At 46.4% G+C, this 14,914-nt stretch overlaps 1 protein-coding gene across 8 annotated transcripts in view; it reads right to left on the bottom strand.

Moving 5' to 3' along the window:
- DGKG (diacylglycerol kinase gamma) overlaps positions 1-14,914 on the bottom strand; it is a 191,869-nt gene that overhangs the window by 38,242 nt on the left and 138,713 nt on the right. For all 8 annotated transcript variants that reach the window (XR_004901302.1, XR_004901303.1, XR_004901305.1 and 5 more), the window contains one exon: positions 8,377-8,554. Coding sequence is in view for 2 of the 8 variants with exons in the window: in XM_036017811.1 (XP_035873704.1) it covers positions 8,377-8,554 (178 nt within the window). In the remaining 6 variants the exon portion in view is untranslated. The remainder of the gene's footprint in view (positions 1-8,376; positions 8,555-14,914) is intronic.

A 14,914-nucleotide genomic window follows, 5' to 3' on the forward strand; every position in this document is an offset into this window, starting at 1 on the left:
GATTAAATTTTTTAAATATGCAATAGGGTTGGCCCATAAGTAAGTGCTCAGCAAATAACAGCCCAATACATATTTATTGGTTAATTAAGAAGATGAAACACTTCTTGCATGCATTAGAAACAGACCAAGAAGAACACTAGCATTCACGCTGTGCAGAGCATGTGGCCAGCATGGAATTTCACTGTGGGTTGGGTCCCGGGAGGCAGCTGATACAAAATGCCTGAGCAGTGGATACAGGGGAATGGGGCTGTGCGTGGACCGAGATGAGGCAAGGATAAGTGGGAAAATGTAAGATGTCTAGGCCTGCCAAAGAGACAGCCTGGAAGTTTCTTCTGCATGTGAAAAATGAAAGGTTCCTTGGCTCTGTGGTTCTGTTTTGAGAAGCAAACCTCCTAAGGCAGGATTTAAGTTGGAGTTTAACTCCAGCTCGAACCTGTGTGAGCAAGTTTCCTCTGCAGAGGCTGAGCAGCCTCTACCTCAGCAGCCCCTCCCAGGTCTTTGGGCGGGGGGGGGGGGGGGGGGGGGGGGGGTAGTGTGAGTTTGAGGCCTCTTGATTTAGAAGTCAGCTGGAGAAGAATGAATGCTTGCTTAGTTTTGAATTTCCAGCGAATTCTAATTGGGCCAGGGTGTGTAGAAAAGAACTGTGTTTAAACAGTAGTTTCAGAACCACCTTTTCATGTGACCTTTCTAAAATATTAAGTTTCTTCCTGGCATGCTTTGGGGGAGTGGCCCGCCCACCAGTGTAGTGCTTCTCAGACTTTAGTATCCTGGGGGAATCTTGTTAAAACACAGATTTGGCTGCAGGATGCCTGGCCTGGGACTTGAGGGTCTGCATTTTTGACACTCTCAGGTGATGCCGGTGCTGCTGGGTGTGAACCACATGAGGTTCAGTACAGGGTTTGGCAAACCGCAGCTTGAGGGCCAAATCCAGTCTGCTGCTTGTTTGTGTAAGTAAATGAGCTGGGACATAGCCATGCTCTCTTGTTTATGTATTCTCCATGGCTGCTTTTAGGTTAATGGACAGAGATGAGTGGTTGCATCAGAGACTCTAAGGCCCACAGAGCCTATTTTAATAGTTACTATGAGGCCCTTTATAGAAAAAGTTGGCCAATCCCTGTTCTAGTGGACCTAGGGCTGGCCTGTGTGACCTAAAAGACTAGCATTTCAGTCTGGGTTTGGCGAAGGGCAAGCGACTTCACCTTGCTAGTTCTCACTTTCTTTACCTAGAGGATAAAATGATCTCTAAATTTCGGAGAGACCTGTGACTCCAGGATTTCAATACTACATAGAAAACATCACAATTTCTATAGAAACAGGCATCTGAGAAACAGGTTGTGCAGCCTTTATGGGGAAGCTGCAAAAATATACCTGGTCTCACCTGCAGAGAGTCCAGCAGGCAGCCCCTGCCAGATGCCACAAAAGCAACTGCCTGATGTTGAGTCAACTGGGAATGGATAGGGGCTTAGGAGACTGTGGACAGGAGGCAGGTGGGAGGCGGACCTCCAGGGCCAGCTGTGGGGGCAAATGCATGACTCTGGGTCGCTAGACTGGGCAACAGTGAGGCCATTAATAAGGCAGGGAATGTAGGGGGAGCAGTGGGTTGTAGAAGAGAAAGTAGGGTATGTAAAGAGGGGAAAGATAATGCCTACTTTGGGGCATGTCGATTGCAACAGGGGCACCTGAAGGACTAAATGACAATGCTGTGACTTCCTGTAAAAAGCAGAACTAAATCTCCGTAGGCCTGCAAGTGTTTGAGAGGAATGACATATGTGTTGCCATGGTTACTTCCCAGCACTAAGGGGAATCCCAGTGCACACAGTCCCCCTCAAAACTCCCCCGGGCTCTTTAGGGGTCACTCACTTACTCTATCTCAGCCCCCAGGAGAGACTTAGCCAGAGAGACTTCTGTGAAATGCACACTTTCTAGAAACATTTCTATTTTTTTCTCAACCCAAATGAGCAGTGAGTGGCCAACTAGGGCTCACTATGATTGTCTTTCTGGTCAGATCTGTACTGAATGGGAAAATTGGGAACCTACAATCTTGGACAGCTTTTGAAGCTAACAGGTCACTTTCTATTATGGTTTCACATAAGTGAAAAGCAAGTCCCAAGAAACAAGAAACTCATATGCTTGCAATTACTACATTGTCTACTCTGAGCTCTAGCTCCTCACCTGGGAGTGTGACTCTCAGATGGCTGCATGGCATCCTATTCCCTTGATTTGGAATTCAGAGGATAGTCCCTATGATGAGTGAAAATCCATGAAGGCAGAGGATGCAGCAGATTGAACCATGTGTGTCTGCATAGTAGTGAAGTCAACTGACTGTGAAGCAGGAGGGTTTTCCCTTCTCCAGATGAGACCTCGGCATCTGGGCGAGATCTGATGACTGTATGCATTTGTCAGGAGGGAGCCTCTGTGAGTGTCTGCTCCATTGGTTTGAATACCAGGCTAGCAAGGTACACCCCTGAGCTACACCCTGGCCTGCTGGCTTTGCTGTGGTGCTGGGTAGCCATATGACTCTGCTTCTTAGCACTTACCACCTAATTATGTGCCTATGTGTGGGATTATTTTATTGACTCCTGGCTCCCATGCTCTATACTGGCTATGTATGGGGACTGTGTCTGTTTTTGCTCATTGTTACCCAGTGCCTGGCACTTGGTAGGTGCTTCATGAGTGTGTTGAATGAATGACAGAAAGCATGTCCCCACTGCTGGGAAATGGACTCAAAATGTACATTCTACTGTCTGCCTCCCTGTCTTTGTCCACCAGGAACTGTAATGAGTATAAACTGGTGAAGCTCTAGGGACATTTTGCCCTCCCTTTTCGGAATCTTGTCTAGGATACCCTATTTGTCACACAAATGGCATTGACTATGAAGTCACTGAAAGTAATGTTGCTTTGATATCAAATAGCCAGAAGGGCCAAGTATGGGTGACACAGCCTTAAGGTTGCTGCTGGCTCAAGCCTGAAGGCTGGATTGGGGCAGATGTGAGCCTCAGTGAAGAGTCTGAGAAAAGGTATTGGAAGTCTCACATTCATATCTAGGGTGGGGCCAGAGAGAAACAATGGCACAGCTGCCCAGGGCTGTGCTCCCCAAGCTCACCGGGACCGACCCAGTTCTGTGCCATGCCCTTGGTGCTTCAGCGGGACTCAAGACTTAGCACGCTTATCCTAACCTTGCTTCACTGGGCAGCCGGCTCTGGTAACCACTCCCCTGGCAGCAACAGCCAAACACACTTAGGCACAGTGACAACTAGATTTAAAGGGAATCTAGACCAAATTCCTGAAGGTCAAGACAGTGAAATTCTAAATTTGGTCCTTTTTAAAAAATCATACATTAAGTACTTATCACCTTCCACTTATCATGTAATGATAACTCTGAGTACTATTGATCAAGAGCTCACCGTGTTCCAGGTACTCTGCTAAGTGCCCCACAGGGGTGATCTCATTTAACCCTCAAACAAGCGGAGGCAGAGAGACTATTGACGTTTCCATTTTGTAACAGGGGTTCAGTGAGTCAACTAACTGTCACATGGCTGGTCGTGGGAAGGCCTGGGTCTTCTAGCTTTTAGTTCAGAGTTCAATCCCTTACTCTACAATGACTCTCAAGGACAAGTCCTCTAAATTATAGCTGAATTACTTATTTGAAAATAGCCAGCACATCTTTTACTTATCAAACGAGTTTGTAATGGTTCCATGAAGTGGAATTCGCAGCCTCACTAACACTCACATATAACTCTTTATGAGACTGTCCCCCTGCCCAAGATCTTTCACTAAGGGCCTGTTCCCATCCCGCTCCCGAATTCACCGCCCACTGTGCGGGCAGACAAAGGCAAGCTTTGATCTCCCTCCTCACTTCCCTCCAACAAACGTTGCTGTAGGACAGCGTGAGCCAAGTAGAATGTTAGGCTTTGAAGGAGACACGAACATGAACACATGCTCCCCATTTTCCAGCTACTGGCAGAAGATACGACGAGCATGCACATGCCTATGGAACAGGGCAACCCGTCATCAGTGCACTGTCAAGGCAGAAGGCAAAGCTAAATGCTCTAGGAGTTCAGAGCTGGACTCACTTCTATCGGCCCCAGGAACAAGAGGCCCTTGGGGTAGGCCCTGCAGGAGGAGTAGAATTTCAACATGTGTATGTGGAGGCTTTCCCGGATGGGGTCATAAATTCTTCCCATTTTCTAAGTACCTGGCTTTTGAAATACACACAGTAAGACCTCAAATACATTTTCTAGTTGGATACTAGCCACTTAGGGCTAGGCTAGAAATCATGAAGTTGGATCTGATGCCACCACTAGACATAAATTATATAAGCCATACCCCTCCTGTGGACCTGTGTTTTTCTCCAATATGAAATAAGAATATGGATGGGAGTGGGCATACCCTTGCTCGTGGGTGTCCGCTTACAATTACTTGATGTTAATATATGCAAAACTATTTACAAGCCAAAATGAAATGTAAGAGACTATCTGTCACTATTCTTATTGGTGTTATAAAAACTGAAAAGAACCAATATCTATGTATGTCTCATTTATCCAACAACCTTTTTTTGACTAACTACACTGGGTCAGGCACTGGGAATACGAAGATAAATAATGTCCAATTGCATCCTTGGAATCTGAAAGGCCTGGGAAAGGAGACCCTGGGTACAGTACAATTGATGGTATGAGTTTAATGTGCTAGGACAAAGGCTGGTCTGCAGTTTGGCATGAGTTCTGCTCTTTCTTAGTGATAGTACAAGTAGATGGAAATACCGAAGATAAAAACTTCAAAATCAGGAATCCAACTGGTATGCTCCAGCATGTAACGGGATTAAAGGTAAGGGGATTTTTTTTAAAGGTTCGAGCTTAAATTATGTTCCAGGCACTTTCATATCTATGATCCTCACAAAAAGCTAGGTGGTATTATGCCCTTTTCAGAGATGAGGAAGCTGAGACTCAGGGAGGTGAGGTCACTTCCCAAGGTTTAGAAAACTAAAGTGTAAATGTAAACCCTAGTCATTTAACTGCTTGGTGCTTTTCCCAGTTCCCTTTATTGCTTTCTAATCAGCTTTATTCTTTCTTTTTTTAAAGATTTTATTTTTAGGCAGAAGGGGAGGGAGGGAGGAAGAGAGGTAGAGAAACACCAATGTGTGGTTTTGCGTCTCTCGCAACTTCTATGGGGGACCTGGCCCACAACCCAGGCCAGTGTCCTGACTAGGAATCGAACTGGTGACCTGTTGGTTTGCAGGCCAGTGCTCAATCCACTGAGCCACACCAGCCAGGGCATAATCAGCTAATTTCTTATGGAATTCATTCCATGCTAATCTTGACCGATGATCTTTCTTGGATTGCTTTTCTAAGGGCAAAGATGGATTTATGAGGAAGATTTGATACTAACCCCCTTCTATTGTCATTTTCCTCTTATACTTCCTATGATACATTCCTTCCCTCCTACTACTCTCTCCTGACTCCTCTCTCACCTCCAGTCCCAATGAAATTGCCAAGGAGTGAAGAATCCCAACAAATGAAGAGCCTACAAAGAGAGACACTTGCCTTCTCAGCTGCTGGCCTATAAACTGTGGGACAAAACACACTGAAAGAAGGAAGGAACTGGCTATACAATTTTGTTCAAGGAGTCCACCTACACCAAACCTGTCCATGCCTTAGTTTTGTGGGGCCACAAAGAACCTATGATCTATAGCAACTAATATGATTGTTAGCCTCACCTATTTTGTAGATAATGAAAATTAAAACCCAAGAAGGTGAAAGGACTTGCCCAATGTCACACACCAGTGCAAGGCAGTATGAACTGCAATCCAAGTCTCTGGACTCCCAAGATGATGCTTTCCCACTAAAGTTGTCTCTTTAGCTTTTCTCCAATATCTCAACTTATATGAGATCATGGCTTTTTCCAAAAGAAACTCAATGCTAGTGTCTCTGCAAAGCCCAGAAGCCAGGGCGCCTTTCTCAGCCTCTGCTCTGATCAGCTCATGTCCTCCTCCAAAGAACAGGAAGTAGCTTCATTTTTAGCTCTGAAAGCACATTCTGGGGCTGAGAGAGGGGGATTTGGGGAAGAGAGTTCTTGTATAGGGAGTTCCTGTATATGATGGTCAAGAGTGATCAGCAGACACATTACTCTTGCTTGGAGGAGAAGAAATATGGTCAGATATGGAAGGGGAAGATGTAGGTTGTCCTTGCGTCCTAAGCAGAACACATCCCCAGCAAGAGCTTTCCTAAGCCCCTGGGCTGGGGGAGGGGAAGAGTCTCCCCTGATTCTGTTCTGATGGGACAGATGTCAGAGTGGGAGTTGAGGTAGGAGCATCAGGGTGGGAAACATTTTCAGGAACTTTCTACAATTTCCAGTGCTTCCCCCACCCTCTGCTAGCACCCGCAACTTCCCTTGCCAAGGGTGGAAGAAGGAACACATTATTCAGTTTAATAATTTATACAAATTGAAAAGTTTACTGTGAAATAAAGGGGACTTAAGAGGTCAACAGAAATAAAAATTCCCGAGTCCTCTCTTAAAGGGTGGAGATGTCAAGATGACACCTCTCAATGACTTCACCTAGAATATGACAATCTGGTTGTCTTAGAGATGGGTTCAAACAAGCAAGTAACCCTTCCCTATATCAGTGGTCAGCCAAGTTTTGTCTCCTTTTACTGGTGGGATCACATCCAATCTTAGCACTGATAGGCTGGGAGAGACCTAGATTCGTGGACACTTGTCTATGTCTGTGGTTCTCAAACCTCACAATTCATTAGAGTCATCTGCGGAGCTCATTATCAGGAACCAGCCCAGAAATTAATTGGGTAGATCTGGGTTAGGGCCTAGGAATCTTCATTTACAACAAGGAGGTCTGGTTTAAGAACCAATGATCTGGTTCAACCCCATCCATTCACCTATCAAAATTTTACATATGATGTTTGGTTTATAGCAAAAGAAACTGAGGTGTCAAAAAGTAGGTTAGTGGCAGCACTTGGACTCTAATCAAGTCTCCTGTCTCCTCTTGTGATGTCTTTGCAAATGCCTTCACACATGGCTTCTCTTCCCCAGCTCACCGGCCTACTGAGCACCCCTGAGGACCAGTGGGACCCTTTCCTCCAATCCACAGAGCAGTCAGAGTTGCCAGAAGTCTGATTGAGTCCCCACTTGGTTCATTGGTGGACATGGCTGGTAAGGGGTAGAGGTAAAGGTAGGTTTAAGGGTACTCTTAGAGGGGAAGGAACAGCTGATGGCTACCAAGGCACACTAACAGCTTGTTCCAGGCAGAAAGAATAGTCAGTTCATGGATGCAGCAGCCTGCGGTGCTAGAGAAGCCAGAGGGAGTAAGGCAGAGAGCAGTAGAAGATGAAGTCTCAGAAGTAATGGGAGGCCAGACCATCTGGACCCTCCAGGTCACATGAAGGCCTTTGGCTTTTACTCCGAGCCACTGCAGGATTTGGAGCAGGAACATGACATCACCTGACACCTTCTGGCAGGGGTACCCTGATGCAGTGGTGGGACAGGCTGTACAGGGCAGGGGTGCGTGCAGGAAATGCAGGTAGGAGGATTTGCAGCAATCCAAGGGACAGAGGATGGTGGCTTGACAAAGGTGGTAGGAATGCAGTGGTGAGAAGTGGGTACACCCTTTACTTTTAAAACTAAAGTTAACAGATTTTTGATAAATTGGATAGGAGATGTGAGATAAAAAGAGGAATCAAGGATGATGCCAAGTATTTTGGCTCCAGCAACGGGCAGGTTGGAGCTATCATCAACTGAGATGGGGAAGGCTGTGGGTGGAGACAGTTTGGGGGAGGGACATCAGGAGTTCTGTTTTGGACTTGCTGAGTCATTGGCACTCACGTGGTGTTTAAATAAAGTCTTACCACTGGATGAGGTCATCAAGGAGGGAGTGAGTACAGACAGAAAAGAGAAGAGGGCTGGTGACCCTGCCTGGGGACCTGCCAGCATCAAAAGGTTAGAGAGAAGATGAGGAATCAGCAAGAGACTGAGAAAGAGTAACCAGTGGGGGAGGAGGAAAACCAGGAACGTGTGGCGTCCCAGAAGTGAAGTATTTTCAGGAAGAGGGAGTGATCAGCTGGGTCACATGCCACTGACAGGTGAAGTGAGGTGAAGGTTGAGAACTGACTACTAGAAAGAGTTATTGGAGGGCAGTGGTAACCTTGACGGGAGCAGTGTTTGACTGCTGACCTCATGGAGTCCCACAGCTTGACTACTGACTGCCATTAAGAGCTCCCTTATTATTCATTTTCTCTTCTCAGTTAGGTTGGAAACTTTGCAACATCAGGGATGATGAGTCAGTGTGTCCGCAGAGCACGAATACCACCCACCTGAAGACCCTTTTACCAGGGCACTGACCTAGAGCCATTTTCCTCATGCCTGACTTACCTTGGACGCAGAATTTCAGTTCCTTAGGGTCAGTGACAACTTTTCTGCTTTCTCGGATCATAGCCCGGTTCTTTTTGGTTTCTCCCCAGAGATTGGTGCCACCATACATGCTGGGAATGTTGAGAATGGCGATGCCTTCAAGGAAGATGTTGCTCAGGTCCACTCCAACCCCGTCACACTGAGGGGCAGAGAGAAAAGATCATCCATTAGTATCGTCAGTACATCCTAATACAAGGTTCTGTGTGTGTGTGGTGGGTGGTGGAGGCTCTCATGAAAGATGTGATGGGCCCTCAGCCACCAGCCTGACTCTGTCAGAAGCTGAGTCTTGGGCAAAGTTGCTCAGGCCTCATGCTATGACCACTGCAGTGGGATGGGGGAGTCCTGTCTTGGTCATGTCTGGGGAAGACGGCACAAGGCTCCAGAGACCAGGTCTTTAGGTCTAAAAGGGCTTTGGGGATGGTTCACAAGACTACTGCAAACCTGTTCTGCAGTCCAGCCTCTTTAGCATCAATTCTGACCCTTCCTAACCATTGTGAAGATTTGGGTAGGACACTGAGTCCACAACCTAACAGAGTAGTTTCTCAACAGCGACAGGGAAGTTTCATTTACTGCCTCTTATCCCTCCTGTGAAAGCAGAAGACTTGAAGAGTTGGAAGGCTTTCAGAATGTCCCTGTCTCTGCATCTGCATCCTAAGTGCAATTTTGGCATATGTGCTTGCTGATGTAGCACAGTCTGTTTACCCAATCTCTACCACCCGCATCCCCCGCCAAGTACAAAAGGCCAGAAAGCTTGAATTTGCCAGTCTCATTTATCAATAAATTCAGACCTCTCTGCCATAATGTTTATCAATGCAGCAAGAAATACATTAGCACTGATCCTGTTCGTCAGGATTGTAGATAGTTCACTTCATTTACAGAACAAAAAACTGGACCCAGAGAGGTGAGCTAAAATTGCACAGCTGAAAAATAACAGCAGGGGTTCTAAGTTTGGAATTTCACTGTAAAACCCAAGCTCTTCATCTTGCTTACTGTGAGTCAGGAAAAATCGAAAGCATGCAGCCAAAATCCATAGTCTTCAAGGTTATCTACAAATCCAAGCTTCTAGAGATTTCTCAGCAGAGGAGGAATAGGAAGGTAGGGCTTGTCATTCACATTAGCTTACTTTCTGATTTCTTTGATGCTCTTAATTTATGGTATCTTATCGTCATGACTTGTTTTACCAATTACAAAATGGAATAGAGTGTGCTTCTCTGGTAACCAGAAGAATTCACTTCTTCATGGGGGAATTCTGATTTTTGAAAGGTTTCTTTATGTTGAACCAGATGCTCTTTCTTCCTGCCTTAACCCATTAGTCCTAGTCTCCTTTCTCAAGCCAGACAGAATGACCTTGTTCCTCCTCCATGGGACAGCTCAGCAGATACAAGATGAAACATCATCGTCATTGTGCATGTGTGTTAAGCATAGTCATCTGCCGGGTGAGCTTTTATATACATCCCATTCATTACCTTCATAATAATCTTGCAAGCTAGTTACTATGACTCAAATCATTCTCCTACTACCTGAGACCTTGCTGGAAGCATTCTAGCACCCCTTGGCCAGACCCATGCTAGTCAGAGCCTTGCCAACCCATACCTGCAAGTCTATTCTTCAGGGTTCTTGAACTAGCTGTCATACAATGATTTCCCAGAACCCCAGGCCCTCTTAGGTCTCAGGAAAGGTGGAAAAGCCAGATTTGGGAAAGTGGAGCCAACAGTGGTAAACTGTCGGCTTAAATGGAACACAGGCCCTGGGCTGCTCCCGGGCGGGTTTCTGAGCTAAATCCTCCAACAGTTCCATGACGTAACCTGGCCCCCTGAGGCTGCTGGGACTCGGGGGAAGGCGGGGGGGGGGGGGGGGGGGGGGGGGGTTCCTGGGGAAAGCTCTAGGAGGGCGGTGGTCCCTATGCGCTCGATTAGCTATCCCTAATTTGAGACTGAGCTAGCCGGCTCCCCTCGAGGCTGCGCTGCAGTGGAACTCAGGTATTTATAGACCAGCTTTGGGCTGAAACAGAAAGCTCTTGTCCTGGGTAGTGAGACAGACAAGCCCGCAACCGTGCTCCCAGTGTACGTGGGCGGAGAGGTGCTGGACCGCGGGCGTCGGAGGGAGTCCGAGGCGGCGCTGCAGGCAAAGAGGGGTGGAGTGCATCAAGGCCAGCCTGCTCCTACCCACTTGGGAGCGGTTCAGGAATCTGCCCGAGCCCGGGCCGGGAGCGACCTGCGCCTGCCTCCTCCCAGCCCCAGCTCGCCGGCCGCAGCTGTCAGCCACGTTCACTGTTGGTTATCCTGGAGCAGAAGATACCCAGAGTTCTGGTTTCTTTCTGAACCCCGGATGGCTTGTTTGTTTGGTGGAGGGCCAGTGTATAGGTAACCAGAGACTGGGTTATGAAGTCAAGGCGCAGTTATGTGCAAATGAAATGTACGTCCCTCCCAATTCATCTCCCCTGCCCCCACCTCGAATCCCCCAAATCCTCCTAATTGTGGGCAGAACTAGGATCCACCAAGTTCTCTGTGCACCCTGAGTAGGCCTGAGAGCAGAGGAGGTGAGGGAGGGAGGGAGGGCATCGATGCTTCCCTGCCCCGGCTGTGGGCCTTTCCACCCGCCTCCCTTCTCTCCCGCTCCCCTTGCCCCACCCTGTGCCCGCCCGCCACGGTGACCTGAAAAGGCTGCGGATGTGAACCTGCTCTCCCCAGAGCACGGCCGCCTCCATTTCAGTCCTAAGGATCCTATTTCTGAAGGTCCTCAGAGAAGGAGATCCCATAATTTATTTGATGACCTGTTTCAGTTTTTAGCAACTAGGAAATTCTCCCTTCTTCTAACCTGATTCACGGTGCCACAATTACGGGGATTTTCTCTGGTTCAGAGCGCAGACTGGTTTTTTTTTTTTTACACACTCCTGCCCTTGGGCTGCGTCTACCGGAATGACCGCCCCTCTGCCCCCACACCTCCCCGGCCAGATATTAGGGGCCACCCAGGCAGGCTTCAATGGCTCTGGGGGCCCTTGCCACCTTTCAGCTTGACATTTTCTTTCTTAGGTTTCCTGCCACTGTATTATATTGATTTGTCCCTCCCATCTTTGATGACTTTTTCGTGGTCTTTCTCTTCATCTTTTTATTATGGGTATTTCCAAATATAGAGGGAAGTAGAGAGAATGATAAATCCCATGTACCCAAAATCCCAGGCTCAGCAATTGGCAGTTTACAGCTAATCTTGTTTTAACTCCTCCCCAGTTCGTTTCCCCACCTCCATACTGAACTATTTTTTAGCAAAACCCTGATACTCTAGCATTTAATCTATAAATACTTCTGTATGTGTCTTTAAATAGGACTCTTTAAATAAAGAATTACCCAACACTATTATTACTCTTAAAAACATAACAATAGTTCACTAATATCAATAAATATTCAGTGATTGCTCAAATTTCCTCCATAGTCTCATTTAAAAAATAGTAAGTTTGTCTGAAAAATATATAGATCAAATTTGGTTGATTGTCTTTTAGTTTCTTTTATCTATAAGCTCCTCATACTTTATTACCTTGTTTTTCAATATTTATTGAAGGAAATGGGTCATTGGGCCTGTACAGCAGTGCTTCTTAGATTTGAATTGTGCATGAATCACTGCAGGATTATTAAAATGCAGATTCAGGAGGTCTCAGGTGGGGCCTGAGACTCTGCATGTCTACATGCTTCCTGGTAATACTGATGCTGCGTGTGTGATGGACCACACTTTGAGAAGTATAGCTGTAGCTTTCCCCAGATTCTGGATATTTCTGATGCATCTCCTGAGGTGTCTTTTAAACATTCTCAGCCTGTCTCCTCTATTTTCAGTAAGTTGATACTTTCACATCAAGAGGCCTGATCAGATCAGTAGGGTTGTATATTTCCTATTGTATCTCATCAGTCAGTTGGCTTGTCTCAACCTGAATCCATTATACAGATCAGTGGAGGATGATTCTTTCTTTCTTCTTTAAGATTTTTATAGAGAGGGGAAAGGAAGGAGAAAGGTGGGAGAAATATCTGTGCGTGGTGGCCCTTCTCATACCCACTACTGGGGACCTGTCCTGCAACCCAAGCATGTGCTCTGACTGGGAATTGAACCAGCAACTCTTTGGTTCACAGGCCCACACTCAATCCATTGAGCTACACAAGCTAGGGCTTAGAAGATGATTCTTATCACAGTTCCTTTCTCAGCTTTACTTCCAAATTTCTACAGATGCCATTTTCTCCATGAATTCTTACTTGCCCACTCTCCAAAAAGGATCTCTCTCTTTCTTCTCTGTGTCTACATTCTCATGGAATAAAAGACCTAAAAAGTCTTGAAAGGTCATTCAATGCAATCACCACATTTTATAGATGAGAACAACAGAGGTTTAAAGAGATGAAAGAAATGGCTCAAATCACACAGGTAATCAGGGTCGGCATCTCTGGAATTAGACCTTTGGTCATTTGGATTGACAACCAAGAGGTCATGAGTGACTTTGTATAGAGGAATTTTTTTGGCAACTGAATGAGGGCCAAAGCATAGAAAGCCAGATGAAACACTAGATTTGGTAATCTCTAATCACTGAAATGAGAACAATGAGATCTAGGGTAAGTGACCTTTCTAGGTTACACAGCTATATCTTGTCAGAGCTAGAGTTTAACTGGGGACTTTGGGGGTGGTAGTGAGGGAGCAGTCAGAAGCACCATGTGGTTGGGGGACAAATGGGGCAGGAGGGAGAACACTGGATCTAAAAGAGTAATGCAACTGAAGAAATGGTTGTTCACAAATGTTTGAGGTAGAGAAGATACTCAGTGAATTCCTGTTGGATGAATGGATAGAGGGAGAGGAAGTTGGGAATGCCTAGGATGGAAAGTAAATTGTGTGCAAGAGAAGATGCTAAACATGGTGGTGGGATGAGTATTGGCCTGGAGATGACACTGGAGCCTTTTCCTTTACAAGTGAGTGAAAAATGGGAGGGGGTGTGTTTCTGCGTGTGTGTGTGTGTGTGTGTTATTGAGAGAGAAGTGGGGGAAGGGAGGTAGAAAGAGAGAGAGAAACATTGTTCGGCTGCCTCCTGCATGCACCCCACCTGGGGACACGCACCCCAGGCATGTGCCCTAACCAGGAGTTGAACTAGCATACCTCAGCTTTGCGGGATGATGCCCAACCAACTGAGCCACACCAGTCAGGGTGGGATGGAGGCATCTTTTGAGGAGGAAAAGGAGTTAGGCAACATCTTGGGAAAACAGTATTTCAGTTACAGCGTGGAAGGAAGGAAAAAGCTGAGGAAGAGCAGATGACCTCTGGACACACTTGAATAGAAGTTCCGATGGGTTGAGGTTGGGATGGCAGTGGGCAGAAGAGAGTGTCCTCCCTCGGTGCTTGGCCTCCATGACAGAGCCTCCATGTCAGATACACACTCAAGGGCAGAGAGGTGGTTAACATAAAGACCTGGCCAAAATCGCCCCACCTTTTCTTGAGGGATCAGGATGCTGATAGCTATTAGGTGAAGAGAAAGCACCAGTATACCACTCTGTATAGCCCCAGGTTCCAGTAGGGTCCTGGTACGGGTGAGGTGGTAGTGTTCGTTTACAGTGGGAACATTTCTGCTTTGGTAGGTGGGGAGGATGTTCTCTCTGTGAACTGGTGTGTCAGATTGGAATGTATGTTAGACTATGGGGGAGCCTGGGCACTGGTCCAAAGGCCTCTTTGATTTGGAAAAAGGAAAGTAGCTGAGGAACAGGGTTCGCTGGGCTCTAGCAAAGGCCAGGCATGGTAGCTGAAACTGATCTGCAAAATAGGCCACAAAGCTGGGCCTACTTGCTTTTGTTTCTGCTGTACTCACTGCCTAAACTACTCATCAGCTCTCCTCTGTCTATTAAAATCCTACCTTTCCAGCTTAAAAGCTCTCTGTTCTGTGAAGCCTTCCCCAGTGTTCTAGCTAGAAATTTATATTCTCCCTCTCTGAATTTTCATTGTTTTGTTTTTGTTTCATGTGGAACGTATATTCTGACATGTATTTTGCATATTTGCCTGTTTCCGGGAGACTGGAAGCTCTCAGAGGGCAGGGCCCATATGTGCATTACACTGCTCTGGGTTCTCCATAATGCCCGCCATGTCTTACCCATGTCACATGACCTGTATGACTATTTGTTAATTGAAAGAAAGAACATGTGGAGAAATCCCAAAATGGAAACCAAGGTATTCCTTAAAAAACCTGAGAAAGTTTTGCTCCTTCCAGATGGTTCCCCACAACTTCCCAGGATGAATAATATTGACAGAATAACGTGGACTGAATGTCCGGGTTAGGGAGAGATATGGAAGGTTAAGTCAAGTCTGCAAGAAGAGGCCCTCAGATCACAGCTAAGAGAAATCTGTATCTGAACAGCTGGTAACAAGAATAGGGCACAGGGGCACAGTTTATATGAGAGACATTGAGATAGAAGACAAAGGCATCTGTTTGTCCACTGAGCAGGATGAGAATCTATTTACTCTGCTAAATCCTGGGGGTGGAACAGAA

The sequence above is a fragment of the Phyllostomus discolor genome, chromosome 2 (assembly GCF_004126475.2).
Source record: "Phyllostomus discolor isolate MPI-MPIP mPhyDis1 chromosome 2, mPhyDis1.pri.v3, whole genome shotgun sequence".
Lineage (NCBI taxonomy): Eukaryota > Metazoa > Chordata > Mammalia > Chiroptera > Phyllostomidae > Phyllostomus > Phyllostomus discolor.